This window comes from Prinia subflava, chromosome 15 (assembly GCF_021018805.1).
Source record: "Prinia subflava isolate CZ2003 ecotype Zambia chromosome 15, Cam_Psub_1.2, whole genome shotgun sequence".
NCBI classification, from domain to species: domain Eukaryota; kingdom Metazoa; phylum Chordata; class Aves; order Passeriformes; family Cisticolidae; genus Prinia; species Prinia subflava.
In genome coordinates this window covers 13815790-13843569 of record NC_086261.1, presented here as the reverse complement: position 1 = coordinate 13843569, position 27780 = coordinate 13815790, and the positions used below count along the sequence as shown (strand labels likewise).

At 39.9% G+C, this 27780-nt stretch overlaps 1 protein-coding gene across 2 annotated transcripts; it reads right to left on the bottom strand.

Annotated features, from left to right (window-relative positions):
* MINDY2 (MINDY lysine 48 deubiquitinase 2) lies at nt 1-27073 on the bottom strand. Of its 2 annotated transcripts, none has more exons than XM_063412745.1 (9): nt 26300-27073; nt 18733-18790; nt 16495-16559; nt 13820-13978; nt 12882-12984; nt 12196-12338; nt 4658-4831; nt 3539-3712; nt 1-2214 (listed from the first exon to the last, which is right to left on the bottom strand). In XM_063412745.1, the coding sequence occupies exons 1-9, from the start codon at nt 26957-26959 to the stop codon at nt 2095-2097; spliced, it is 1656 nt and encodes a 551-aa protein (XP_063268815.1). In that variant the 5' UTR covers nt 26960-27073; the 3' UTR covers nt 1-2094. The 2 variants fall into 2 exon arrangements, with proteins under 2 accessions (XP_063268815.1, XP_063268816.1); XM_063412746.1 differs by having other exon boundaries at nt 1-2211.
* Nucleotides 27074-27780: the final 707 nt, after the last annotated feature.

Sequence of the window (27780 nt, the reverse complement as noted above, 5' to 3'; positions counted from 1 at the left end):
TTAGCTTGACATATTTATTTTTCAAGGTCAATAAATAAATGTAAATACACAAATTTGGAAAAAATCTTAGTAACAGAATGTTTTTAAACAACATTCTGGCTTAAAGTCTCTGTTATTGACACTATTGGAATAGTTTCTCATCTACTTAAAAGTAGCTAAGTCATTATCTTGGTGATCCTCCATCACATTAATTTGTTTGAAGAAGTTAGGCTGCTGCAAAGGAAAAAAGACATCAACCTTTGCTTTGACATAGAAAATTATCTGAACTGCATACATTACGTATTAAAATTACTTCTCTGGGCATGACTTTTCTAGAGAAGACACTTTTAAATTTACAGTTTATATATTAGAGACCTCCTACTGTTCATTACTTCATCATTATAAAAGGGAAATCATAACAAAAGTGGAACAAAACAAAAGAGGAAAAGGCATGGAAGAAAAGTGATACAAATTGGCCCTTTAGCTGGTAAGACATTCTTCCTTTATCTCATTTTCATTCTAGGTTGGTAACAGATGTGTGTGGTGACTGGCAGCCATCAGTGCAGCGAGTTTGCCTGAAATAATTGTGAAGTGGCTTTTTACTGGTGGCTTGTGTCAGACACCCACTTTTCTAGACATTCTCCAAACACCTGGAAGCAGGAATGTCACATTCCACCTTCGCTTGCCCAGGTTATTCTGTGTGAACACTAAGGCTGAGAGCACAGGTACAGAACTTGTCCAGGAGAAGCAGCCTTTTTCAAAAGTATCTACAAATCACTAAATAGAAATTTTTATCAAAAGCAAGAAAGTAATTGTTATTGAATTAATGGAAGTGGAGGAAGATCTGTGGTTCCCTCAAAATTCATCAAGTGTTCTGTTTCTGCATTCTATAAATACTACAAGATGCAACATGTTTATTTGGTTCCCATAAATTAGAAAAATCTGGTTTCCAAAAATTCTAAATTAGTGATTTAAAAAACAAAATATTACACCTGACCACCTTTCAAACCATCTCAGAGAGCAGTTTCACTCCTCTCTCACCCCTTCAGAAGTGTGCTTTTTTTTAAGAATACATGATTTATAAAACAAACAAAATAGTGTGTTTTTAACTACAGTACACTTGCTTAAATATACATGTGGACACGTTAACGTCATGTTGAAGTTCAAGGTACTTCTGGATAAAAGGCAGATAGTTAGTTATTTTAACTCTGCATTCTTACATAGAATAACGATTATTATAGACTTTAGTATCCTCTCATCATTCATCTATCATGTGGAGAGGTCAATAAATAAAAGCTTATCTGGTCCAGTTTACCTACAAGAGAAAAAAATAATAAAAGAAAAAGAAGTTACCTATAAAATTACTTGTTTAACCCTGATAATATCTGAGTTTCCATACCCAGTTTGTAGTTGCAAGAAAAGCAAACAATATTCATCTTGCTTTTTAATAAATGCCCCCTTTTTTCATGACGATTTTTGTACACTGCCTACCAAGTCACATATTCTTGGGGCAAGAAAGCTGGCCAGGAGATGCAGTGATAGCAGTAACAAGTATAAATCTGGGTTCAAAAAAAGAACATACCAGATCCAGAAGCAAAGAAACCTGGACACACTGAGGAGGCAGTGCCCAGCTGTTATTTGGGCTCTTGTGTCGTGGAGGCTATACCCAGCCTAAGATATAGTTTCATACTATGGTAACACAGAACTCCATTGTGCTCGTGTACAGACTTCAGGAGAAAGCCTTACACAAAATGAATTACCTTTGTTTAGAGTAGAAGATAAAATAGCTTACTAACTGATGTCATGAGTAATGGATGTCACTGTGACACAGGACTTGCCATGAGTTGTGTGTTCAGCTACAAGGTGCAGTATTTCTTATGACTAACTCAAAGCACAGCCGCATCCAACTGTGATTTGGAACTCCCTCTTGAGCAGCACGCGCTATGACTTTGAAGGAAGTCTGATTGTTACAAAGTCATCCATCCTCTCTTGGAACGTGAACAAAATCCATGGGGTAATCAGGCACAGGCGGCATGTAACAGGTTTGTCTTCCTTTCTACTCCTTGCTTTGCTTCTGAGGACACGCACTTGGCTCCGGGTGGACTCCCTTCTCTGTTACAAGAGGACGCAGCTGTTCTTCTCCTTCTCCCTCTCCTTCTCGCGAGGCTCTTTGCGCTTGCGCTCAGTGCTCCCGGATTGTCTTGCGCTGGCTGGAGAGGCAGCTCCTTGTACCTGCTGTGCAGGGAAAGGGACATGGGAAACAAACCCAGCACCACGGCAGGCACAGCCTGAACTGTCACTGTGTGGGCAAGGTCACACACACAGAGTTTAGTATTATGCAAACCAGCAGAATTCTGGTAGGGGTTTTTGGTATACCTTCTCCAGGACCTCCACAAAATTGTGTATTTCTTGAAAAGTTAAGTCAGCTGAAAATATATTTCAAGTTTCATGTGTCCCTTCTATTGTATCCACATATTCAGATCAGCAGTTTCAATAAAATATGATGTTCAAGCATTTTCTGGCACTTCTGTGTTATTGCACTGCAATTTTTTCCTTATTTCTCTTATAAGTACATAATCCACATTTCACTATCTGCAGAGTAAAAGTGCTGGTGTGGACAGTGAGATAATGGGAAGGCAGCAGCTTTTTGTGACTAGAAACTCTTTAATAACTTGGCAAGGGCAACATAAGTTTTACTAATTCATCATCTATTCCCCCTTGTTACCCATTCACAGCTTCAAATGAGCAGGCTCTGAATCCTGCTCAGCAGGTTCTCAGTTCCTTCTGCCTTTGGCAGCCAGCAGTAATGAATCTGTGTTTTAGATAGGTACTCCTATTGAAGCAACAAGCAGTGCAAATAACACGGCTTTTACCTGTGAAAATTCTTGTTTCATGCTTAACAAACTTACCAGTTAATGGTTCTGAATTACTTCAGGCCAAAGATGCAGGCTTTATATAGATTATTTCCTACATATTTGTAAATAAAAGCAGTTCTGAAAGTCCTCAGTGATTAAGAACTCTCTAAATCAAAACATCAGTATTGTCTCTGCCATAGAAGATTCAGTTAAATCACATTTTCAGAAGATTTTTAAATCAGCTGCTTATGGGTATGGGATGGAAAGGTGTACTGGGAGAAACTGTGAATTGCCTAATTTGGGACAGAATAGATTCACATGAGATCACAGTCTAAATCACCTAAAAATGTACAGCAACAAACTTCTGCAAGACAAAGCTTCAACTATCGAAAAGTTTAATTGAATGCTCTTCTGCAAGTAATATAAAATACTGGCTAATACCATCTTTGTAACCTGATATACTAATTCATACTATCATTCCCAATTAAGTAGTATAAATTAAACCCTAATTTAGAAGGTTAAGCCTGCTTTAAAGTATTTAAATGTTTGCACTTGCCATATTTACATGCGTAGTCCAACAATTGCAGCATATTCCTGAAGATTCCTATATTCACCTCAGGAAATATGTACAAGCACTGATGTGTCTATGCAATTATTAATACTTCTAGAACTGATGATCATGTTCTGTAGTACTGTTTTCTTACCTGGACCTGAGCAGCTGCTTGTTCTTGTTCCTGATAGTACTGAGAAGCTCTCCTGTCTTCCTCTTCCTGGAGCTTCTTTGCTAGCTCTAGATCACTGATTCCTTCTGGGATCTGTTCCCAGTTAATCTCTTGATTCTGCTGCTCTTGTTGTAGAGACAATGCCATCAGATAATCCTAAACAGTAAACTTGGTAATTAATGCTCTTTCACAGAGAAAAGAGGTCATATCAAGTGAACTTTTCAGCATGTGCAGCTACACAGTACGATCACTTTTCTCCACCTTATCTTCAAATGGAGATCAGGAATTTGTTTCACAACTTGTCCATAACCTCAGCTGCAGAAAGGCTGAGAACAGCTATTTTATATGTCTGCTTTCATGTCTAAGCTGCAGCACACAAAACACAAAAACTAATTAAAAATTTTTGCTTTCAAGTTTAAATTCTGTTACCCAGACAGCAGCAAATTATCTGTCAGATTTTTGAGAGATTCAGTGCCTCAGTTTATTAAGAAGCACCTTATTAATTTTCCTCCAATACTTAAAAAACACAAATGGTGATCACTATAAACTTGTTTAGAATGCAGGATTTCCAAGGAACTTTGTCTTGCTCTACACTTGTGCATTATTAACTGGTACAACTCAGCCCCACCTCAGACAGGACTCCCCCAACTCTGTCTCAGTCAGAACAACCAACACCCACCATGACACAGAGTCTGCTGTGGGGTTTGTCCTGCGCTCAGCCAAGAGGCAGCACGAGGCAAAGTGCAGCTGTGACAATCGTAATGAGCTGAAGGGAGTTTGTCACGTAGGAGGAAATGCCACAGGCCACTTCTGTTTCCATGCACAAGGCAGAGGTGACATTTCACCTGAGTGAGGACTTTGAATGTGGATTCTGAGAGATTAAAATCCCATTTTCCAAACTACTCGGTTTTACTTCTCCTCCCTCAAAACCATATTAATACGTTCAAGTGGCACTTTTGGGAACCCCAATCTAATTACCTAGAGGAGTTTTATAGTCCCACATGTGCATGAGTACACACACATACACATCTGTGGAACTACACATAAATAGGACTATAAAAATCAGTACTAAGGGACAGTGGAAAGGCAGAAATGCAGTACCTGATCTATTTGATCCTGCTGCCCTCTGTAGACAGTTTCAGGGTCTGATGGAGGCCGCAGGTGGAACTCAGAGTCACAGAAATTCCCGTCACCATCCACGTTGTGTAAGCTTTCCCACACAACCTTCTCTTCTGTAAGAAAGCCCTGGTCTGTCACCAGCAGGTAAAGTTGACCCTATGCAGAAGAACAAGAAAAACTTGTAAAATTAAACAAAAAATACTTTTTACAATCTAAGTAGCAGAAATGATACAAATGTTGCATTCCAACAAAACATTCATTTAGAGTTTTTTAAATAAATCAGCAAACAGCATTAAACCACCAGATACTAGTATTCACTGCTAAATTAACGGCCACACAATTTCTCTTTCCCATCTTGCAACTCTTCATTCTTAATGAAAATTCATATTGACTAGAAATTAATATAAAACATTAATATAGATATATGAATAGAAATACTAATATAAAGCTATATACCTTGACACCTAAGAAGTAGACTTAAAAACTGACAACAAAAACTTGAAATCCCAGGAGTAATCAAATTAAATTCTAAAGGCAAATGATGGAAACAAAGGTGATCTTTCCAAACAATCCAAGAGGCATTACCTCAAAATGGCCACATCTCAGACGTCATGTTTCATAATGAGTTTTGACAGAATTTGAGCTCTGTCAATTGAAAGCTCTGAATTTAAGATTCTTGCTATGACTTATCACCAGTAACTGCTTTTGTTGGTATTTTAGTAATTTTACAGTTCCATAAGGCCAAATTTCTTGATTTCAAAGTCTGAAATTATAAAACAGGCTGGTCTGGAGTGAAGGAGACAATGCTAACAAGTGCAGATAGCAAGGCACTGGAGGGATGGAATGTAAGCTTAGGCTGAAGGAGTGGGAGAGGAGCTGAAATCAAAGGGAAATAACTGGAGTAGGCCACAAGTAAAAGGAGATGGTGCTGCATGTCTGAGGGACAGAAAACAGCACAAAATACCCATTTCAATTTCCATTTAAATCAATCCATTTATTTCATCCTACCTTTTTTATCAAGATTTTAGGATTATACTCCAAATCAGGAATGTTGTTACTGACCACACAGCACATTAAGACTGAAGCCTCCATTAATATCACTGAATGTACCAGATCAATACATGCAATACAAAACTTGTAGCAGTGGTTTAGCTGTTAAAATCAAGGCAGTTTATTGTGACATCCATAAAAATTTGTTATTTGTATTCCAGCAGCACACAAAGGGTTCTCAAAGATCACTGTGCTAAAGTTGTACCAAAGCAAGAGGCAGATCCTGTTCTAATGATTTCTAAGGCTAAACAAGAAATGGAAACTCTATCCATACCCAACACATACAGAACAAGCTCCCTGAGTTCTCTGAAGTCATCCCATAACTCTCTAAGGGAGATGCTGAAATTCCAGTCACATCTCGTCAATCCCACTCTGTTTACAGCCACCCCTCCTGGGGCTGGGAGGTCACTTGATGTCACAAAAATATTATTTGAAGACTCACATGCAGAAATTACGCCAGTATTACCTAATACCCTAACATGGACTTATACACAAGGCCAGAGGATAGAAAACCCAACCCAAAACCAAACAGGTAACACTACTCTATGTTCAAGCTTGGGAATGGGAGTTAATCAGCACAGGGGGGCTTTGCAGACATAAATACAAGTATCAGCAATAAGTCTGATCACATAACACGATCTAAGAAATCATCTGTCCCTTGGAAACCTGATTAAGAACTGAATGATACTCCTGACACTTAAAATCACCTGAAGAAAATAAAAGGAAGTAATTTCACAACATGTCCAGTTTGCACAGAATACCTATTTCACAACATTTTGTGTATAAGAAGTCCCCAAAAAGATGTAAAAAAAAAATCCCAGAATTTTAAAGATACAATGTATTTGAACTTTTACATTTTATTTTGAACGGTACATTGACTCAAAACCTAAAAAATGGGGTGGTGTGTGTGTCTCTCAGGTTTTCCTCTATTATGCCCATACATTTTTAATTAAAATCCATAAACTGTGTAGCTTAGTGATACTGACATTGTGAAAATACTAGCTTTTCTATCTCCAAACTATTATAAGACTTATTTTTCCACACACAAATATTATGGCATATCATTGCCTTCATGGAATTAGAATCTAGTATCGAAGGATGGATTAAAGCTAACACTTGTTTGAAATAGAGACCTGTTTCAAATCTTAAATATGATTTGTATTTTTACTTTGTAAGAATTTCTCAGTTGAACACTGTAAAAATGTCACGTTACAGTAAGTATTAGAAAATAAATGTAACACAGCTTCCTAATGGAAGGCATTAAACTGCATTACATATCACCACATCACCAGAACACCAACACTGCAATTCCAGGACCAACTGCATACCTTAAAACATTCTGCTTCACTTGAACAAAGCTTAGCAAACCAACAAACACAGCCTCCCTAGTACCTGATAAGAGACAGAGTTCGTGTTCACATTATTGGAATGAAAGAAAAATGGGAAATCACAGATCAGAGATCCAAAGCCATCTTTCCCTCATTTTTAACCAACTCCTCTGTTCTATACATCATATCAGTATAATTAAATTGAATCCCACAAAAAAACCCAACCAGGACCCTCATAACATTGCTAATATTCACGGAGCATTTGCCAATAATTTCAGATATAAATTAAGAGGAGTTGGCTCTTTTGCTAGGAGCTGTGATGTAGCCTCTCATCATGGGTTTGCTCCTTCTACTCGCAACAAGAAAATAGAGGCCCTATCTACAGACTGGCTTCCTTTTAAGCAGAGTTCTAATGCCAGGCACGTTCTCTTCCCAGTGCCGAAAGCACAGGCCACATTCAGTGGCACACCCGGACTCCAGCAAGGAGAAAAGCCTTTTATCCTCTGACCTTGGCGCTGCTCGGGCCGGCCTGCACCGAGCCACGCCGGGCCTGGGGGGCAGGACGCAACCGCCCTGCCCGGGCACTCCCACAGCGCGGGCCGGGGCGGGCTGTGCGGGACACGGACAGACCCCGGGGACAGGGACAGCCCCGGGGGACGGGGACAGCCCCGGGGGACCGGGACAGCGCCCCGGGGGACCGGGACAGCGCCGCGTGTGCCGCTGCTGCCGGTGCCGGGCACGGCCCGCAGGCCGAGCAGCGCACCGAGCTCGGGCAGCGCAGGTAACCAATGCGCTCAACAATGGCTTTGCAATGCCCCGCACCGGGAACAGAATCAACGCTCCACAAAATGTCTCTACCTGCAGAAAAATCTGAACTGACCATTTCTAGAGTATTACCAACTGATCTTGTAGATTTGTTTTGAAATGTGGGGGGTTTTTAACAAACACCCAGTCTCGTGGGTTAACACTGCCCCTCAAAATACCAGCACGTAATAGCAAAAAATCTACTACTAACTATAGTCAATAGGGAGTAAAACCATAAAAGAAAGTCTTAAGTGCATAACTATTGTAGACACAGTTTACTTTAACAAAGTTATGACTAATTATTTATCCTAAGAATCAATATTTAGATACTGTAGACCAATGCCCAGATTTTATAGTTTCACATATAAAAACCTTGAAATAATGCACAATTATTGTCCTGAACAGAGATCTGTCAGTCTTCTGGTTTGCATAAAAAAACCCTCTCTGAAATCCACAGATACAGGCTACAGGGGACGGTACTAGACCTCATTTCCTTGGATAATTTCATAATCAGATTAAATAATTAAGATTAATGTTTTTAAACTACTTGTTCTAATGCCAATTACCAAGTTTCCAGTAATTCAGAAAACTGAAAAAGAAAACCAAACTCTTGTCCAATAGCTTCATACAGGAAAAACAAAACATTTTAAGCTTTATGTTTTGAATAGTATGTACATATTCTCTTGGACTTCTGGATCAGATCCCTTCATTTTGTGAAGGCTGATGAATGAGCGTTGTTTTAATTTTCTCTAACAGATAAAACATTCATATATACTAATATTAAAAAGATTTTTTAAAGAAAGTATATACTACTGGATTCAGAGTAACCTCAGTGTACTAAGAACTGTACACTTAATAAGAAATTGAATAATAAACATGTTTTTAAGCAGTTATATTCATTGCCTCTACTATGCCAATCCTAAATGCCCAAGGAAAAAGGGCAACTATTGTTATGAAATACACTTTGTATTGGAATAAAAGTATCTGTTGAGTTCTGAAGCAGAAACACAACATTTATAAAGTAGAAAACACACATACTTAAAAATCCAAACAGGTAAATGTTTTGATACTTTTCAGTAAAGAACACAGGTTCTATTACAAACAAGTCTGTGGGAAAAATGCCCCAACTGAACTAAGATCTTCTTACAAAACTGATCCCCTCTTTACAGTCCTGTTTTTCCTTGATCTAGGGAATTATGATTTGATGTATTTATTATCTGCACAATGAAAAGCAAAGGCAAAAAAATAAAATCACATTTTTAACTGCTGAAAATTATTACTGTATAATCACATGAGTCAAGACTATTAGTATGCAATTAAAGGGACAGGAAGTAGAAAAAATGATTACTTGGGCAAATGGACGAGGTATGGAAATCCAAGTCCTTTCACTAAAATATTAAATAAAGCCTTGAAAAAAAAAAAAAAGCCCTGAAAAACCCACACTGCACTTAAAAAATATCCCCAGTGTACAAGTCCTTATATCAGCTGTACATTATAGCTGCCAAATAAAAACTGAAGCATTAACTTCATTAGAATAATAATTGCTAATTACTCAAGCTGTGTTTCTAAAAATACACCAATTTTATTACATGGACATTACTTATTATATGTGTAATTCAGTTTTAATTAACTTTACAGCTGCTTTATTTATACGTTTCCATGTATTGGTTTGGAGGGAAAAGAGGGAAAGGCAGTATTAGAGAAAGATAAAAAATAATTGCATCATTCTTGCCCTAGAGGTTCTACACCCCCATTTTTCCTGGCTTATGTTATGTCTCCAGTTTTCCCAATGGATGCACTTTTCTCCACAGTCCAGCTACTGCTGACTGCTGCTCAAACTGTGAGGAGACTCCATCTGCAGAGCAGGCATTCAACCCAGGAGATGGAAAGAGTGAACAGTTGGAAAAAAATCTCAACTCTGTAGCAACAATGCATTTGGCACTCATGGGTATCCTGGAGGTCCAAAAATTTCTGGGTAGCTGATCTTGGCTAAAATCCCAAGTTAAGTCTATTTCTGACTTGATACAAAAGACCCCCTAAATGTACAGCTATTGCAAACAGCTAGTAGGTTAGAAGCAGGCAGAAGTGTTACTGCTGGCCTTTAAATATCAATTTTAAAATTATTTTCTGTCTTTATTAGAAGTTTCTAGATATCACAAGTTCTGTCATGTACCACTCAGCAAAAATCCAAATCAAAATGAGCACTGTTTACAAGCAATAACCTCAGGAACAAGTAAGTAACATGGAAACATGGAAATTCAACACTAACTGCAATGGAGGGCTCCATAATGATTGTGAAAAACAAGAATAATGGCCTCTATTTCAAAGCTTAGCATTTCAGAATTCTAAGAATTCTCAAAAAACACAAGATTAAAACCACTGTGACTTAGCAGCAGCAAACCTTCAATATACAAACAACACTCTCATTCAAATATTTTAACTTTATATTTCTCAGGACTTGTATTTAGTTCCTACAGGTAAAACTCAAGACACGGATTCTCAGTCACTGCCTTAACCTGTTCTATATTTTTAATATTGGCTAAGCATATTTAACTCATTGAAGTGTTGCATTTTATTTCTACAAGGAAAAAGGATCTCAACTGAGAAGTACAACTTTACAAGTATGAAATTGATAAAGGACAGACAAACACACACCAGGTTCTGGCCTTTAATCTAAACACTGGGCTGCAAAAAGACTAGAAAGAGTATGTGTTTTACAAAACTAATCTGTATTTATAATCTACAGGTCAAAGTGATACTCATTGACTGTATTTAATACCAATAACATTTTAGATTTTAAAGGTTTTAATAATAGCACAAAAACACATTATTTCCAGAAGGATTTATGTATTTTATCAGGAATAGCCTTTAAACAAAGTAAAAGAGGTATCCTGCACCTCTAGATACCATTTGTACCCAGAAAGTACAGCTGTAGTTTTAGTATTTTCTTTTTTAAAACCAAACTAGGTTGAGGCTGGGATTTATTCTTTTCTCCCCACTCCACAATGAAAGCATAACACAGTGTACAGGCTTGCTTCACAAGCTACCACCAACTAATCCAAGAACTAAATTTAGAAATGCAGAGAGCAGAAAAACTATACTTAAAATTGTGATTGAAATGAGCTGCATCAGGAAGTGTAACATTTGACCACACACAGGTATATTTAATAGCTTTTGGTTATTTAAATGAAAGAAGGAGGAGAAGGATCCTTTTACTTGCCCTACTGCTGTATGAGAGTGGCATTGTGTGCACAGATTTAAAACAGATCTCAGATGTACTCTAATCAGAAAACCAAATGTGTTACCTGCTAGTAGAGTTAATCATTATTTATGAGGACTGTTCAGACCTTTAGCTCAGCTTATGAGGAGTTACTCAAAATGCCAGATAGCACTGACAGTCAAGATAAATGGAGGAAAAAAGGACTAGTAGTGACAAATGAAAGTGTCATTCACATGAGGTACATGACATTATCATAAAATGGCAAAACCAGTGGTTTCCTAACTTTTTTGCATGTTACACACCTCTTCTTTTTTTGCTTTTATTTCCATTATTCATAAGTACAAATGTACATGAAATTCAAGTCTTATTTAATAACAGATAACCAAACCAGAATTTTAAGAGTTCTATACAAGGGTAAAAACTCATACACTACCATGCTAGCAAAAGTAAAGTTGTTTTAGCATGAAGATGCTCCATAAATGAATGTAAACTTGCCAAGCCAGATTCTCCATTCCACAGAGAAATGAGTCCCAGAAGCAGTAACCAAGCTGACACTTGCTTTTTGTAACCTGGAATACTTCTTTCACAATTGCTGCCATTTTGCTTCCCAAGATACAGATAAAAAATAATTTTAAAAAATTCTCTTCCCTAATAAAGGGAACCAGTATTGTAGCCCATCTCAATTTCTCCAAATGTTTGGCATTTTGCACATGGACCTATTCATCCGCTGGCCCAAATGTAATGCAAACTTTTAGATCCTCAGAAACAAGAAATTAATTAAATTAACCTTATTATGCCAATGACAAACTGCAAGAAAATTGAAGCCATGTAAGAAGTGTATGTAACTATACATAACCACAACGAGTTAACACAGGGAGTAAACTGAACATAAAGGGAAAGGCTACATAAAGATTTAAAATAGTAATAGATCCCAGGGTCTAAATCACTGTAATCAATAATTCCTAAGTAACATTTGCTACAGACCTTACATTTACTGTAAGCCATATTTACATGTAACAACCTGGAATTTAATTTTATTTCAAGACAGAGAAAAACCATGGCTTGCTTTGAAACGAGCACACTAAACACAACAATAAAGACAAAAATGTTGGATGTACCTTGTATTTGGTCATGGTGCTAAAATGGTTGTTCCTGAAGAACACACAAAGTTCTCCCTCCTGGACAGCTGATGTCAACTCACACAGTCCGTGGTATGTCAATTGTGTAGCTGTGTTATTCAGGAACTGCTCAGCCACAAACCCTACAAAAGCAACACATACTGTTACATGTGTCTATTACACACTGGCTAATATAAGACCTGGTAACAACAGTAGTATTTTTCCTATCTCCCCCCTACTTCCCCATATTACCACAAGCCTTAGGGAACACATTCAGAGAGGAGCCAAGTTTCAAAGTTCTAAAACCACAGCATTCAAACAAACCTTCCCGTGTTCTGAAATGCTATATCCACTTCTAACATTATTCATGTTTTTCATTGTTGTAATGGAGTATATAATTCATATTATAATTATAAGAGATAATACATAGCTAAGTTGAAATCTGAATGCTGCCACAAGAGGGGAAGTTCTTGCCAGCTTTTGAAAATATCAAGAATAGATCAAGAGAATGCATCAGAGAAGTTGAGAAGACAGGCACAATGCTGTATGCCTGCCTGGGGAAAGCAGCTCAGCACACAGAATGCAGCTCTTCCCACTTGTATCTCTACTCAGCATGACCCACATGGAAAATATGTAACTTAGATTTGGCAGAGCACATACTTTGATAAAATACAGAAAAACATTACCTTCGCTGACCAGTTCACTGTTTTCTGACTGCTTACAAGAAATGATCTTCTCCACCAGCTGATTGTAACTGCAGTTACCAACTGCTTTTACTATGTCAGCAACCTGCAACAGGAACAACATGGAGAATTTACCTTTGAGAAGAACAGAACACAACTGCAAGCCAGTGGCAATTATTAATAAGACCGTAAGCATTCAATTAAGAGAGGATGTTATCCCCTTAAAAAATCTTGGCCAGAACATTTTAAGCCCAGAGTGTTACACATTTTGCTGTCTCAGATCCTATTTTAAACCCTTCTGTTAACCCTTAGCATCAAAAGCTAAGGCACGTGGAGAGCACAGCATGAGTTGCATCAGCTGGGCCAGGGTAGAACAGCAACTCTCACCAACAAGGCATGAAAAGACAAACTCTTAGGCATTATTATTCCAGCAAAACTCACCAGTTTCCCCCTAAGTAAACAATACCACTTTATTGTTTATTAAATAATATAATTAAAAATAAATTACATGTTTGCTAAAGATGCAGTTCTCTCCAACCAGTTCCACCATGCTCATTTCTCAATAGCAGTGACTAATAAATCAGAATTTAAAAAAGCTGGAAAGTAACTTTGTATTCCTTCCAAGTGTTCTCCAACAAGCTTTCAAAAATGATGACTGGGACATCGTATCTGGGGCAACTTGCTACTTCCCTCAGAAAAACAATTCTCCTTTACAGAGTCATAGAAGGCTTTTAAAGTAGTTTGACTATAGACTCAGGCTCTGCAAAGTTCCTGCACTAAAGAACACACAGTCTGTATTCACTCCTCAATTTTTCTGACTACACCTAAAAAATCCATTACTGTACTCATTATTGACTTGTTAAAATTCGGAAATACCTCCTCTCCCACCGATAACTTTCAGGATAACTTTTTCTTTTAATAGTTAAAACAGAGTAAGTTACCTGAGGGTCCACTAACCATCCATGGTACAAGGGGATATCAAGAAGATCAAACACTATGCATTCAGGCGTGTATTCAAACACTCGGACCCCCGTGAACTTCACATTGACATCCAGACCCGTCTGCAACTTATGCAGAATTGCCATTGCATCACTCATGTTCTGACAACAGAAAGAAAAAAAGAACAGATGACTCAATAGTGGTTACTCTTGTAACCCTTCATCATTTAGTACTCCTCAACTCAACACTTCAAAATAAATAAAAAAATTAGAAGAGTAAATTACCTCAGAAAAGTTTCAATGTACATTCATGTTACACATTGTGCCAGGAAATAGATGAAATATAAGAATCTTTCTCCAGTCACCTCTACCTGATTGTTTCTTCTTTTACACCTATAAACTAGTTTTAAGCAGTTGTGATTGCTCTTACATCTATTTCCCAAAGCCACAAGCCAGATGTTTGCAAGAAAACTGAATTATAAGGGAATCTTCAAGTGACTTTTCTTGAAGTATCTTCTTCCCTTTTAAGCCTTCCCTTACAAGTCAGGCTGAAGTACTTGTCACTACATAATGAATGAACAATAAGACCTACGCAGACCCACTTGCCAACTCTAATTCCAGGGTTCAGTACTAAGAATCTTAATTGTTTACCACTTTTTTTCATTAATAAAAAACATTTGCTCTCTTATTTTGGGCATACCTTTAAATGGCCTGTAAATTCTACGGTAGAAACAAGTCATGAAAGTAGCACTTATTATAGTAGTGATCCCAGTGGAATCCTAAGGAGAATTATCCAGTTATGAAGTTCCAATCACAGAAAGAAAAGATGAGCCAAAGAAAATGTGCTTTGAGAGGCAGTTATCTTGAACCAAAAGATTAAAAAAAATTCCTGACATGCAGGAAAAAGGATTTTCCACTAAGTGAGAAAAGCCCACAAAGAGTATGGTCAGAAAGTCTGTGCAAAATATTTGGGGAAACTGAGGCACTTTTTTGTTGTTGTTTGTTTGGGGTTTTTTGGGTTTTGCAACATTCTGTTGTTTAAAAGGAATTCAGGCTTACATCAATGGGAAAAAATTATGACAAAGACCAGAAATACAGATTGGTCAGGAGACAGAGACAGCAAAGAGTCACAGACTAAAACCACTGATAGTTACAGACAGTTGCCTCTGTTGTCTTCTGATCAGAATCTGCACTTGAGCATGGCTGCTATAAATGAGTTTTAATGCCTGTAGCCCTTTAACTGCACTGTTCTGTCAAGTTTCTATGACCAGGAAGGGAACAGCTCTCATTACGTTAGTACATTTTAGTTCATCTTACTGACAACTTTGTTATGCCACAAGGCTTAGAATTTAGCAAGATTTTGAGGTAATTCTCAAGACTGACTTCAACTTTCATCATTTTAAAGGCAAACCAAACCACCATAAGAAGTGCATGTCATTAGTAGGGACCAGATAACAAACATTAAAACCTGTCTGAGATGTTTTGAAAGAAATTTTGCCAAAATCTTTCTCTGCTAAATGAATAACAAGTCCATAGTAAGTCAGCATTAGCTGTGCACAAATTCAGATCATACATCTAACAGACAATAGCTGCATTCATTTTTTAATGTTTACTTTATAAACAAAGCAGAATTACATCAAATGGACCAGAAAACCACAAAGTTTCTTACTACAATTTCAACATTACCACTTCCACTTTAACTATTTCCACACCTTCAAAACAACTTAGAAGATTTCTACAACAGAAAGCTTCTTAGAAATTACAGTTAAAAACTTAAGGTATGTGACATTTATGCAACAAATCCATATATTTGAGCATAAAAAAGCTATAGAGGTTGTACTTTCACCACACATAATAGTTTTCATCACCCTTCTGTAAGCTGATTATAGCTATAACCTTCTACAGCACAGAATTGTGTGGGGAAAAATAGCCAATTTTGTTTATTACAAAGGTAATTCCTATAATCTGATACAAATCAATCTTAAGTTACTCAATTTGGTTTTCAGCACTGAATGAGAACAGGAAAAAATGACTTAAGAATAAACAGAACTACCTTAAAACCTTACACACCTATTAAAAAATTCAAATTCACTTTTCCATGGGTAACCAGAAAACCAGCTATGACTACAATAAAGCTTGGAAAATATATACTAAATCAACGATTTTTAAAACTAATGGCATTATCTTTAGTATAGAAAGACTTCTGTGATGACATATAAATAGTGACCAATGTAAATAATATTGCATTCCATAACACAGCATCCAACTCTTTTTGTCCATCACGATTAAGAACATAGATCTCTCTTACTCAGAGAAACTCTGGCAGGCACCACAGAACAGAACAACTGAAGGACACGTAACAGAAGACTTCAAAAAGCAATCACCTTGTTACATACTTTTATTGGTACCTTTGTGTTACAGTTCCTCAATAAAACCCATTTCACTTCATTATGCTCATAACGGGCAAAAAAAAAAGTCACGTGTTAATAGATACTGAGTTTGTCTTCACTAATAGCACATATATAAAATTATTACTCTACATCAAGCCCAGAAAAAAACAAACTACAAACAATGGTCTGTATGCTTCTGGTTTTTAACAAGGTGACAAACCCTAGGTGAGAAACGTCATTTTAGTTTCCTCAGACATAAGCAACTGTGCTTGAGGAGCAGCTCCTTACCTGCTCATAATTAAGTCGCTGTATTTCAGATATCTCTTTAGGTTTTGCATCAAGAATGTAGTCTCCTGAAAGAAAGCAAAAATGAAATTAAATTTATTCCACAGTCAAAGCTTAAACATTTCTATGAATATTTCTGACTGAAGCTGACTGATGATAAATACCACAACTGAAGTTTTCTACCAAATTAATGAGATGACATTGTTTTATAACCTGAATTATAATTATGGAGTAAAATATGAATATAAAAAATTAGTAAGATCATATTAAGAAATAAAATTCAAATGGCCAACACTGTTACTAAAACAACATTTCAAAAACTCTTGGGGTATCATACCAATCTCTTCATTATTCAAAAACTGACCTCCCTCTGTGCCTCAGCTTAAAAATATAAAAAGGTCAAACTGTTCACAGTAAGGTATGTGATTCTGTACACAATTTAAAAAGGCAACCAATTATCCTGACTGATACCGTGAATGTTTTGCCATGTTTTATACACCAGTGATTCTACAAAACTTGTTGTGCTGGTTTTGACTGGGTCCAGTTAACTTTCTTTGCAGTGCTGGTGTGGGGCCGTGCTTTGGGTTTGTGCTGAGCACAGGGCTGATAACACAGAGATGTTTTTTTTGTTGCTCAGCAGGGCTCACACAGAGCCAAGGCCCCTCCTGCTTTTCCCAGGGCCACGCTGGAGAGGGCTGGGGGTGCACAGGAGGCTGTGAGGGGACACAGCCAGGACAGGTGACCCCACTGACCACAGGGACGTTCCACACCGCCTGACATCATGCCCAGTATGTGAGGGGGGAAGGAGGAGGAAGGGGGAACATTGGAGTGATGGCGTTTCTCTCCCCAGGTCACCACATGTGACAGGGTGCTGCTCTCCTGGGGATGGCTGAGCACTTGCCTGCCTGTGGGAAGCAGTGAATTAATTCCCTGGTTTGCCCTGCTTTCCCTGTATTGAGTCTTTAACTCATCCCACAGGTTTTCTGGCTTTTACCCTCCCCATTCTCTACCTGATCTCACTGGTAGGGGAGTGAGCAAGGGGCTGCCTGGGCTTAAACCACAACACTTGTACTCCACCTTGGTCTACAACACAAAGGTAATAAATTAGTTGATAGTCAGTCAGCAAACTGAGGTTCAAGATTTAAAACATCTTTAGAGACTAGTATCCACTTTCCAGGTTTTATTTCAATGTTTTTGTACTTATTCCCTTGCTCCATTAGTAAATTCAGAAAAATATCTTTATAAGTTTCCTAATTTATACTTTTTTAACTTGAAAATGGTTGACGGCTGTTTTGTTGGTTTTGGCGGGTTTTTTTAAGCTGTAGAAGAACTGTAACTGCTAATCCTGAGTGAACACAGTTTTACTGTTCAATTTAGTAAGATCATTTTAGCTTCAAGTAAGAAGCTAAAATATGCCTTCAAGAAACAATACACATCTAGACAACTGGAATTATGTAGTGACTTCAGACAGTGTTGTGTCATCAATGCAATTATAAGAAATGTTTAGACACAGGGAGCAAGATTTCCCATTTTCTTGAAAATTATGTAAGTAACTTTTTTCTTCAACCAGAATAGTCAGCAATTCACTTCTGAAAAGAACAAGCTACATTCTTTACAAGCAAAAAGAAAGAAAATATAGTAAGGACTTTTCCTCCTTCTTAAGAAAAATCAAACCTTGTCTATTAAGTTCAAACATTTTATATTAATCAGGCTACAAGGGAGGGAAAGGTGGTACATACAGCTTAAGTACTATCACAATTGCACAGTTCCAGCCCTGTCAGATACAAAAAGCTGCAGTTTTGATAACACTGAATGTGATACCAAAGCAGTGCCTGCAAATGAGACCCCAATCACTGTGAGGACTACATTAATTTTTCTTTTTATTTTAATTGGGTCATACTTCCAAGGATTAGAGTTACTACAGACAATTAAAGACAGAGTTTTGACTTACTACATTCTATCAACTATAATGAAACAACATTGTAAGAGACATGAATAATTTTAAATCTGTCAATGTGTTGGTGCACTAAGCCATACCAACAGCATCAACCAGACCAATCACATTGGAAAGCAGTGCAGAAAACTTCTAAAAACAGTTAAGGAAAAGCATGACTAACTAAATACTGAATGTAGTTTTCTTGAATCAAATAAAAAGCAGAATAAAACAGTAAATAAATAAAACAGTTCTATGCACCACAAAGTACAACATACAAGCGAAAGTGATTTATTTCAATTACTAACCTAAGTATTCCATCAGCTGTTCAGCAGTTATGATTTCCATCATTGGTGGCAGTTTAATCTGTCAAAGTAAAAGTATATTCCCTTTAAACACCAAAACACTACAACTTAAAAAGCATGGTATTTCTAGACAGAAGACTTCTGATTACATTTCCCTCACCAGTTTATAAAGCCATTAGTATACTGGACTTCTAAATAGCAGCCATAAGAAGAGATTAAAAAGGCATTTTTGGTTTTTAGAGAAACCACATGCACACAACACTTTCTCCCACCTGCACGTTTCTGCATAGTGCTCCCTCCTCCTTCCAAAACATTTCTCCAGCATCCCCCTCCACTTCACAGGAGCTCACAGCACTCACTGCAGTGGCTCAACTACAAGCACCCAGAATTAACAGATTGGGAAATGTTAAGAAAAATTCATCATCCTCAAGTCATTGACTCCCTACCTTCATTAAAATTCTTAACTGAGTATTACCTCAAAAAGTTCCTGTGTACAGACGAAGTCTGTAAAGGATCTCCTGTCAGTAGCTGCTGGGACAGGGAAGCCAAAGACTTGTGCAGGTACAAGGAAAAGTCCTCCCAGCCTCTCATCCCAGTTCACATTCCAAGGGTTTGGTTTAACTCCACAAAGAGCAGACCAGACACACAGAACTCTGCAGTGAAGATTCCATTTGTCTCTGCCCTCATCTATTCCCACCATCATTGCCTGCTAAATCCAACCACCTTGGCAGAGCTAAAAGCTTCCTGCAGTCTCATCTCTTCCAGCATCCTGGCTAAATGTTTTGGTTGAACACTTCCATTTACTGCACAGAAAAAAGCAACAGCCAAAGCACAAACATACAAGGACGTGCTTCTGGCAATCTGAAGAAATACCACAGGAGGATACAGACTTTAAACCTAGTGCACTCAATTTTTCTCTGCATAAATGTGAATTTAATTTTTCTGGAGTTTGGAGTTGGTTTGTCTCTGGAGTTGATTTTTAAGCTCTCTTCAGTTTTTAATTTTCTCATTCTATCACCCTCCAACATCTGTCTATTCAAAGTCTAGAAAAGGTATTTATTGCATCAGGAATTTTTGAAATCAAGTTCATCCATACTGATCAGTGCTCTCCTTGACACATATAGAAAGATAGGATGTGAGGCTGTTAACTCATGTTTGAGATTTAATAGGTTTCACCTACTTTTCTGGTTGTGGAGGAAGAAGAAGTAGAAAACCAGGAAATGGAGCAGCAATACACATAAAGCCTTTGATGCAGCACCCCAAACTCAAATATACAGTATAGCAACGCACTACTTAGTTCACATGGTGATGGAGAGGGTTTTCAGTATTAAAACTGAGCTATTTTAATAACTTTGCCTGGAAAATGAGGTGTGATTGCTAAGACAGATACATCTGTCTTATCAAATTTAATTATATTTGACGAAAGGTAAATGTGTTAAATATATGAATTCACAAGAAGTTTCATTAAATTTGGAAGAAGAAAGAGACCCAAGTTAATATGGCTTTGTTATTTATACTCTAAGAAATATGTCCCTACTTGGGTTAGAGTTGACATATGCCACACATTGATCAACCCAGTGATGGTGGGCATATAAAGAAGCTGATAGTACTGGGATCTGGGAAAGGAATTAAAGAAGAAGATCAGGCATGCACAGGCACACTTTTTTTGAAAATATTAAATGAATAACAACTGATTGCAACTTACAGAACTCTTCCCAAAACTAATGCTCAATAGGCTAAATGCTTTCATACTCTTTGATCCTGTTCACAGTATTCATGCTGAGTACTCACAGTATTCACATATAGTGCATTGAGCCATGTAAACAAAGGACTGCAAGTTCAAAAACCTGCTTCTTAAACTTTCAGTTGGGACTGGCATTGTTCAAGTCTTAGCAAACAGTGGCTAAGGTCAGCAAACGCCACTGAGCCAGGGCTCATCACACCTCAGGACAGCATCACCTCCACCAGCCCTGCCTGAAGGGCCACAGCACAGATGTGCCAGTACAATATGAAGGAAAATCAGCACTGCTCTCTCAACTGCTAACTGGGCTCCTGTGATGATTCTTTCAGGACTGAAGTTAGCTCTTTTTATTAGTTATTTAAACCATTTGTATCAGCTCAACCAGCATTGCTTGGGGATTTCTGCTCTGCACCACATCTGGAACCTCTAGAAGCATGCTTACGTGACAAACACCAACTCTAAAGCACAATTACATGGCTTACCTACATTTGAGCTCTATGTACAAATAGCTCAACACATTATTTAGATCACTGGTTAACAAATGGAACTTTCCCTCACAACTGTAAAGCTAACCATTTATTTTTTTACTGCAGAAAAGCAAAGTGGTTTTATTCATATCTCCAGGATCTCTCAAAACTGGATATTTTGGCAAGCTACACCCCAAAATCAAGTGCTTGATTAAATGCTAAGCAAAGTTAATTGGTTACTTGATGGCTTAATTTTAGGGTTGGCATGTGTAGTGGGACCTTGATCACACCTTTAAAGTGGGCTAATGGGGTTCCAACACAGTTCTAAGTACTTCTGAACAGAGCTGACTTAAGGATGTAAAGAAAACATGACATTTCCCAACTGTTCAGAGCTTCACTGCAAGCACTTAAGTAACAGGAAATGTACAGTGAAGAGGAAATGGGAGAGAAAAACACCTTAGAACTCTAAGGAGAGCAAAACATCACACAGAACCACAGTCATCCAGTTGAATCAACAGAGGAGAACAAAGTAAGCAACAGTAGTAGAACAGTAGTATGTTGTCCATAACAATGTATTATTTTGAGGGACACATTTTCTCTACAGGTTTCAATGTTTGGTTGCTAGATTCTACATCAATTCCACATTTTAGGAAAAATGCATTTCCTCAACTCCCACCCATTTCCTGTACCCCTCTACTGCAGTTTCCTGGCCTTTTGCCCTGAGGACTCTTTCTAACTCTTGCTACATTTTATTTCTTACGCTCAGGAGTGGGAAACTTAGTCCTTCTCACACAACTACAGCATGACACAGTTGAGGCATACTTTAATTAAAAGACAACAGTGGTAAACAAATTTTCATGTGGAACAGATTGTCTAATAAAACTTACACAGTTTCTATGAATTAGACTACAAACCCCAAAACGACATAATACTAATTTTCCACCGTATTATTCCACACTACAGAAGGGCTTGAAAAAAATTAAGTGATATAGTCATGCACAGAGGATAACACTTCTGAAAATACTATGAATATCAAAAGAGTCCAAGAAAATTTCTAATGGCTTATATAATAAGTCTTATATAAGACTTATAGTCTCAAAACATGTTTATTTGAAACATGCAACTCCTCTGAACACAGTGTTCCAGAGAGGTAAGGGTAGCTTCAAGCAGCTTTGACAAAAAACAATTAATATTCTGTGCAAATGAGTGTCCCTGGCCTGGCAGGAGCAGCCTCACGAAGCTGTCCACACGCGAGCCCAGCGTGCGCTGCCGCTCCCGCCCTCAGGCCAGCCCCTGGAGCGGCCTCTCCGAGCCCGGGCTCGGCTCCAGGCTGCGCTCCGCGGGCTCCCCTCGTCCCACAGGTGCCGGAGGAAGGGAGGCTGCCAAGGCGGGCCCGCGGAGCGCCAACCCGGCCGGGCAGGCTGTGCCAACTGCGGCCATACGGCCGGGCAGCTCAGCCACAGGCACCGCACATCACGTGTGGAGGGCAGCGCCAGCCTCGGAGCGGCCACCACCGCTGCGGCCTCGGACAGAGGCAGCGGGGATCTGCTGCAGCCTGCTGTGCTCAGCTCCTCTCAGGAAGGACACTTCTATGAAAACCTAACACTAACAATGTCTAACTAGAATTTGTTACTCTACCTCTTCTCTGCACATCAGTTTGGATACATCTAAGCAAGAAAATGGTTATATAAGATTTACTTACATAATTACTATGATACCTAAATAGGTAATTCATACTGCTCTAAAAGTTATCGAACTTTTAGTAGAACTAGGTGTGTAGGGAACGTAGCTCCTTCCATTTGTTGAGAAGATTATGACACAAAAAACTTCCAAAGACATTTTCAAATATGCGACTGGCATTGTTCTCCTACATAAGGACAAGATATTCTATATGCACGCACCTCCTAAGACAATATTAATATTATTTATATTCAAATTGTATAATGTTTTCCCTTTGCTTATTTTATGTTTCAAAATCTTCCCTGGACATTTCCTATATGTCATTTCTGTGCAACATGTTAAAGTTCACAGAGTTCTTTGGCTGCAAGACATCACATCCTACCTAAGAAGCACAGGGGAGAATCACATGGCACCCTCACTAAGCTTTTAGCATCTGATGATTGCCACATTCCCCTCACCCCAAATTACATTTAATCAAATGCCAGAAGTTATCAGAAAGTATTGCATGAACTACATCTAACAAAGATCACAAAAGGCACTTAAAAAAGCCAACTTTGCATTGCTAAGCTTAACTACATAGTGAGCCACAGGCCTGAGCAGAAACTGAGCAACTTCCAGATTTAAATAAACTGAAAAAGAGTGTGCTACACTACATCAGAGAACACAACTCGTGCTTGCACATACATTTCAAATGTTTCTTTCAATCTCTACTTCTGCTTCATTTGCATCACACAAGTCTAACTGCTTACGACACGGTTTTGCACAACAGCTGTTCTGCACAACAGCTACTTTTCCAAGTTGATATCATAGTGCTGTCGTTTTTCTTCTTAGAACAACATTTCTGTAACACTCCTGTAGCAGAACTCCTTGGCTCTCCCTCCTATAGGCTAAACTGCAAGTTACACTTAGACAGGCAGACTGCAAAAACACTTCAAAAGAAAAGTAATTTCATAATTTTAATATTTAAAATACAGCTTCTGCAATCTGCCACCTCAAAGTTTTATGTATCCTTTGAAAGTCGTGGATAAAAGAGAGGCAGCAGTTTTATCACAAGCTTTATCACAAGTTCCAAAACCTGGTATTTTCAAAATGGAATTTGAACGGTCACAGTGAGTTATACTATTTCAGAATTTCCAAAACACCAACTGCCAAACCAGTACTGCACTTGAGTTGGCTGAGACCAGATCTATCCAAAGGGTGGCCTGAACTCTCAACCGTGTCAGGACAGAGTTCTGAGAAGGAAAGACGATGGCTGATACAGGAAATAGAACCCGAAGTGTAAGTGTAACTGTTTAACTGTTGTGACTCTCTTTTCCCTCCTCATCTCCCTCTTATGCCCTTTTTTCCCATTACATGCAGCTTCTTTTCACCTAATATGTACTATGGTATTCTCATTCTACTTTTGTCTGTTTTCATCTTCCAGTCTGCCTTCCTGTTCCCAAATCAGAATTACTTGACCCAGTCTAGTGTGTTCACCTTGGTTCAGGAGGAGTGAGAAGGTGCATGTCCATCCTCAGCCTCCACATGTACCAAGCTCCTGTCAGTGATGCACAGATGAGCTGCCACCCCAACCACTGCCAACGTGGGCCTTGACTATGAACTGGGGAACAGAAAGGCCAATTTGTAGAGGCAGTAATAAGGAAAATCAATTACAAGCAACTACAATATATAACCAAGTAACACAAAAACCCTCAAGCCTATAAATAATAACTCGTGATGACAGTTTCACCAGTTTAGCTGCTTGTCTGCAACTCATGTAAATTCTGCTGAGGTTTTACATAGACACAACTATAGAAAACTTCCTGTAATCTGAGCAATAAGAAACAGCAGGGCACTCCCAAGGGGTATTTTGGTTCTTGCCTATTTATAAAACTGGCTATTACCTTAATTCTCACTAATGTAAGGTTTGATCCCAGCAGAATGTCAGTTAAAATTCTGGTTGGAGAGCAGCAGCAGAGGGAAAAGGAAGAATGTTAAACAACAAAACCTCCAAAAACTTGAGTTCAAACAACAGGACCAGTGGTGTCCCATTAACATCTTTCATTAAATCAAATATTAAAAAGGAAGATCCTGTAACTAGCAGTTTCTTTTAAAATGCCACCACACAAAATGATAAGGAATGGTAAGTTTTTCAAGTCACCCCCAGAGGCTAAAGAGGGAGGACAGAAAGCAAGTGTTCAAGACTGAAGCCTGTGATAACATTCACACCCTCTTGAGGATAGCAGAACCTACATAAGGCAGTACCTTGATGTCACACACAACTTCCCTCTACTTCTTTTCCTGATGCTTAGGTAGCAACCTCACTGTACCCAAGTTCCCTCCTGATGTCCGAGCTATTCTGCTCAGAAAAATGTGTAGAAATTGTAACTCAACCAAGAGCATTGATCTTCTGCATTTAGCTGCATCTAAACAAATTTCTTCTCATAACATATTTTCATTTTGACCTTTTCCTAAGTCACCTGTCACACTGCGAACAACCTCTTATTCTTCCAACACCAAATATCTTCCCCTTGCCACTACAACATAAAAGCTATTCCTGTAAAGCTTTCCTATTTCAGCACTCCATTCTAGCAGCTCTTCAGTCTTCCGGGGCTGAATTGCCAGCATTTCCTGAGACGTGCCCCTCATCCTTGTTTTCCAATGCACACAACCGTACAGCTTTCCTCAACAGATACTCCTTTCACACAGGCATATTAAGAACTACATTATGCCTTAGATTTTAATTACTTAAAAGATTTTTTTAAAAATTAAGACTATGGGGAGTCCACATCCACAATGGCTACAGAGCACAAGAACTTCCAGGTCTCGAAGCTCTACTTGATCACTACCTGATTTATGTATTAATTTAAATTCAGTCTGTACTGTGTAATTGTATCAGTGTGTCCCTATCACTCAGGTACTTATTAGTACAAATCTATTTTTTGTACAATTCTGCATTTTGTACAACTCTACATACACTTTATTATATGAAACTAACCTATTTTCCAAAAATATCACCTGTGTACTCAGCACTATAAACAGTAATCTTTACCTGTACACATCTGCAAACTATTATATATTATATATTGTTCAGCTTAGTAAACATAATCTGGATATTTTATTTCTGTTTTAAGACAACAACGAAGTAAGTCTATATAAGACTGCAGCATCTAAGTAGTATATTGGCAACATACTGCACGCCAGTGTTTATTTCCCAAGTTCTATATGTGACACATGTGCTTAACAGCAGAAATAAGCCTGCGTATTTCTTAAAAGAAACACGGAATGGTTTGGGTTGAAAGAGACTTGCAAGATCAAGTTCCAACCCCGCTACCACGGGCAGGGACAGCTTTTACAAGACCACGTTGCCCACAGACCCAACCAACCTGGCCTCGGACACTGGCAGGGATGGGGCATCCACAGGTTCCCTGGGCAATCTGTGCCAGTGCCTCATCACCCTCACGGGGAAGAATTTTTTCCTTGTATCTAAACTTGCCCTCTGCTAGTTTAAAGCCATTCCCCCTTGTCCTACACGCCCTTGTCAGAAGTTCCTTTCCGGCGTTCTCGATAATGTCCTTGCCCCTCACAGCACGAGCTTCCCGCGGTGCCCTCACGCCGCGCTGGCCCGGGAGCCCCGATCGCTGCCGGCGCCACACGAGCCGCCGCCCGCCCGGCCCCGCCATGGCGCCCGCCCGCCCGCTACCTTCCAGGCCAGGAGCAGCACGTTCATGATGGCCAGCAGCGGGCAGGGGCCGTTCTCGTTCTGGGTGATGACGGGCGTGTTCTCCTCCTTCCAGCGGACCCACTTGATGTGATAGACCGACTGCCCCGGGAAGCGCTCCTTGGAAGCGGAGAGGAGCTGCGAGCCCGCCGCCGGCCTATCCTCTTCGGGCTCCGGGGCCGGGCCCCCCGAGGAGGCCCCCGCCACCACCGCCTCGTCGGCGTCGCTGTTGAGCTCGGAGCTGCTCGGGCAGCAGGAGTGCAGGTTGGAGAAGGACTCCAGCGAGTCCAGGCTGCGGGACTCCTCCCCCGGCGGGCTGGGAGCGCCGCTGCTCCCGGAGCCGGCTCCCGCGGGACCGCTCTCCGAGGCGGGCGCCGCTCCGGGACTCTCCGGCACCGCCAGCCCCGCGCCCTCCGCCGCTTCAGCACCCTCCGCGGCCCGGGAGGGGGACGCGGTCCGAGGGGCCGCGGCGGGAGCGGGGGCCGGCGGAGGGGAAGGGCTGCGCCGCCCGCCGCCCTCCTCGGCCTCCCTGCAGCCGCCCTCGCCCGCCGCCGCCTCTCCCAGGCGGAGCCGGCCGGCAGGGCCCCCGCCGCCCGTCTGCAGCGAGCCCGGGGGCGGCGGGGGCTGCGCCAGGCTCTCCATGCCCGGCCCGGCCGCTCCGCTCTCTATTGGCACCGCAGCGGCTGCGCCTCCGCCCGCAGCGCCCGCGACGCCATCACAGCAGCGGCGCCGGCTCCGCCCCGCCGGGGACGTGCGGGCGGGGGGGGAGCGGCCGCGGGTCACGGCGGGGCCCGGGGCGGGGGGGCCGGGGCGGGGCGGGCAGCGGGAGCGGGAGGGAAACAGGTGAGTCCGGCTCTGCCAGGGCGCTCGGTGCTTTTCCTTGCGGTTTCTTAGACAGTCGTACTAGAAAAAATACGACTGTGGTGAGTATAGTAGGTAACTTGAACAATTTGATTAAATAGACTAATTGAAAGAGAGGAAATATAAGTTACATATTAGGAAGAACTTCTTTACTGTGAAAGCACAGGTTGCATGGAGAGGCTGCAGATGCCCCATCCCTGGAAGCGTTCAAGTCCAGGCTGGATAAGGCCTTGAGCAACCTGGTCTAGTGGGAGGCGTTCCTCTCCCTGGCAGGGGGCTGGAACGAAATGTTCCTTAAGATCCATTCCAACCCCTTAACGTTCTGTGATTCTGTAAGAATTAATGCGGGTGTATTATTCAGACTTTACTGCAACGAACCTCTCCTCTCCCTACAGAAATCTTAAGCTTTTAATCACAAATTTTAAATAGTCTTGGGATGATAAGGATTTATCCTCTCATTCTCAGCAGCTTTCTAATTTGAACTATGTAAACACTTGCATCAACTTCGGCAGCCTTACCCGAGGGTACGTTCACTGTAATTTTGCATTCTATATGCATGTCCATAGCACCTTTTCTCACCCGTATCAGTGTTCAGAGAGAAG

Coding starts and splice junctions, on each gene's coding strand:
- MINDY2 (XM_063412745.1), bottom strand. CDS start 26,959: ATGGAGAGCCTGGCGCAGCCCCCGCCGCCCCCGGGCTCGCTGCAGACG. Junction 18,791..26,299: donor TGCTGCTCCTGGCCTGGAAG/GTAGCGGGCGGG, acceptor TTACTTTGACAG/ATTAAACTGCCACCAATGAT. Junction 4,832..12,195: donor GCACCATGACCAAATACAAG/GTACATCCAACA, acceptor TCTTCTGCATAG/GGTCAACTTTACCTGCTGGT.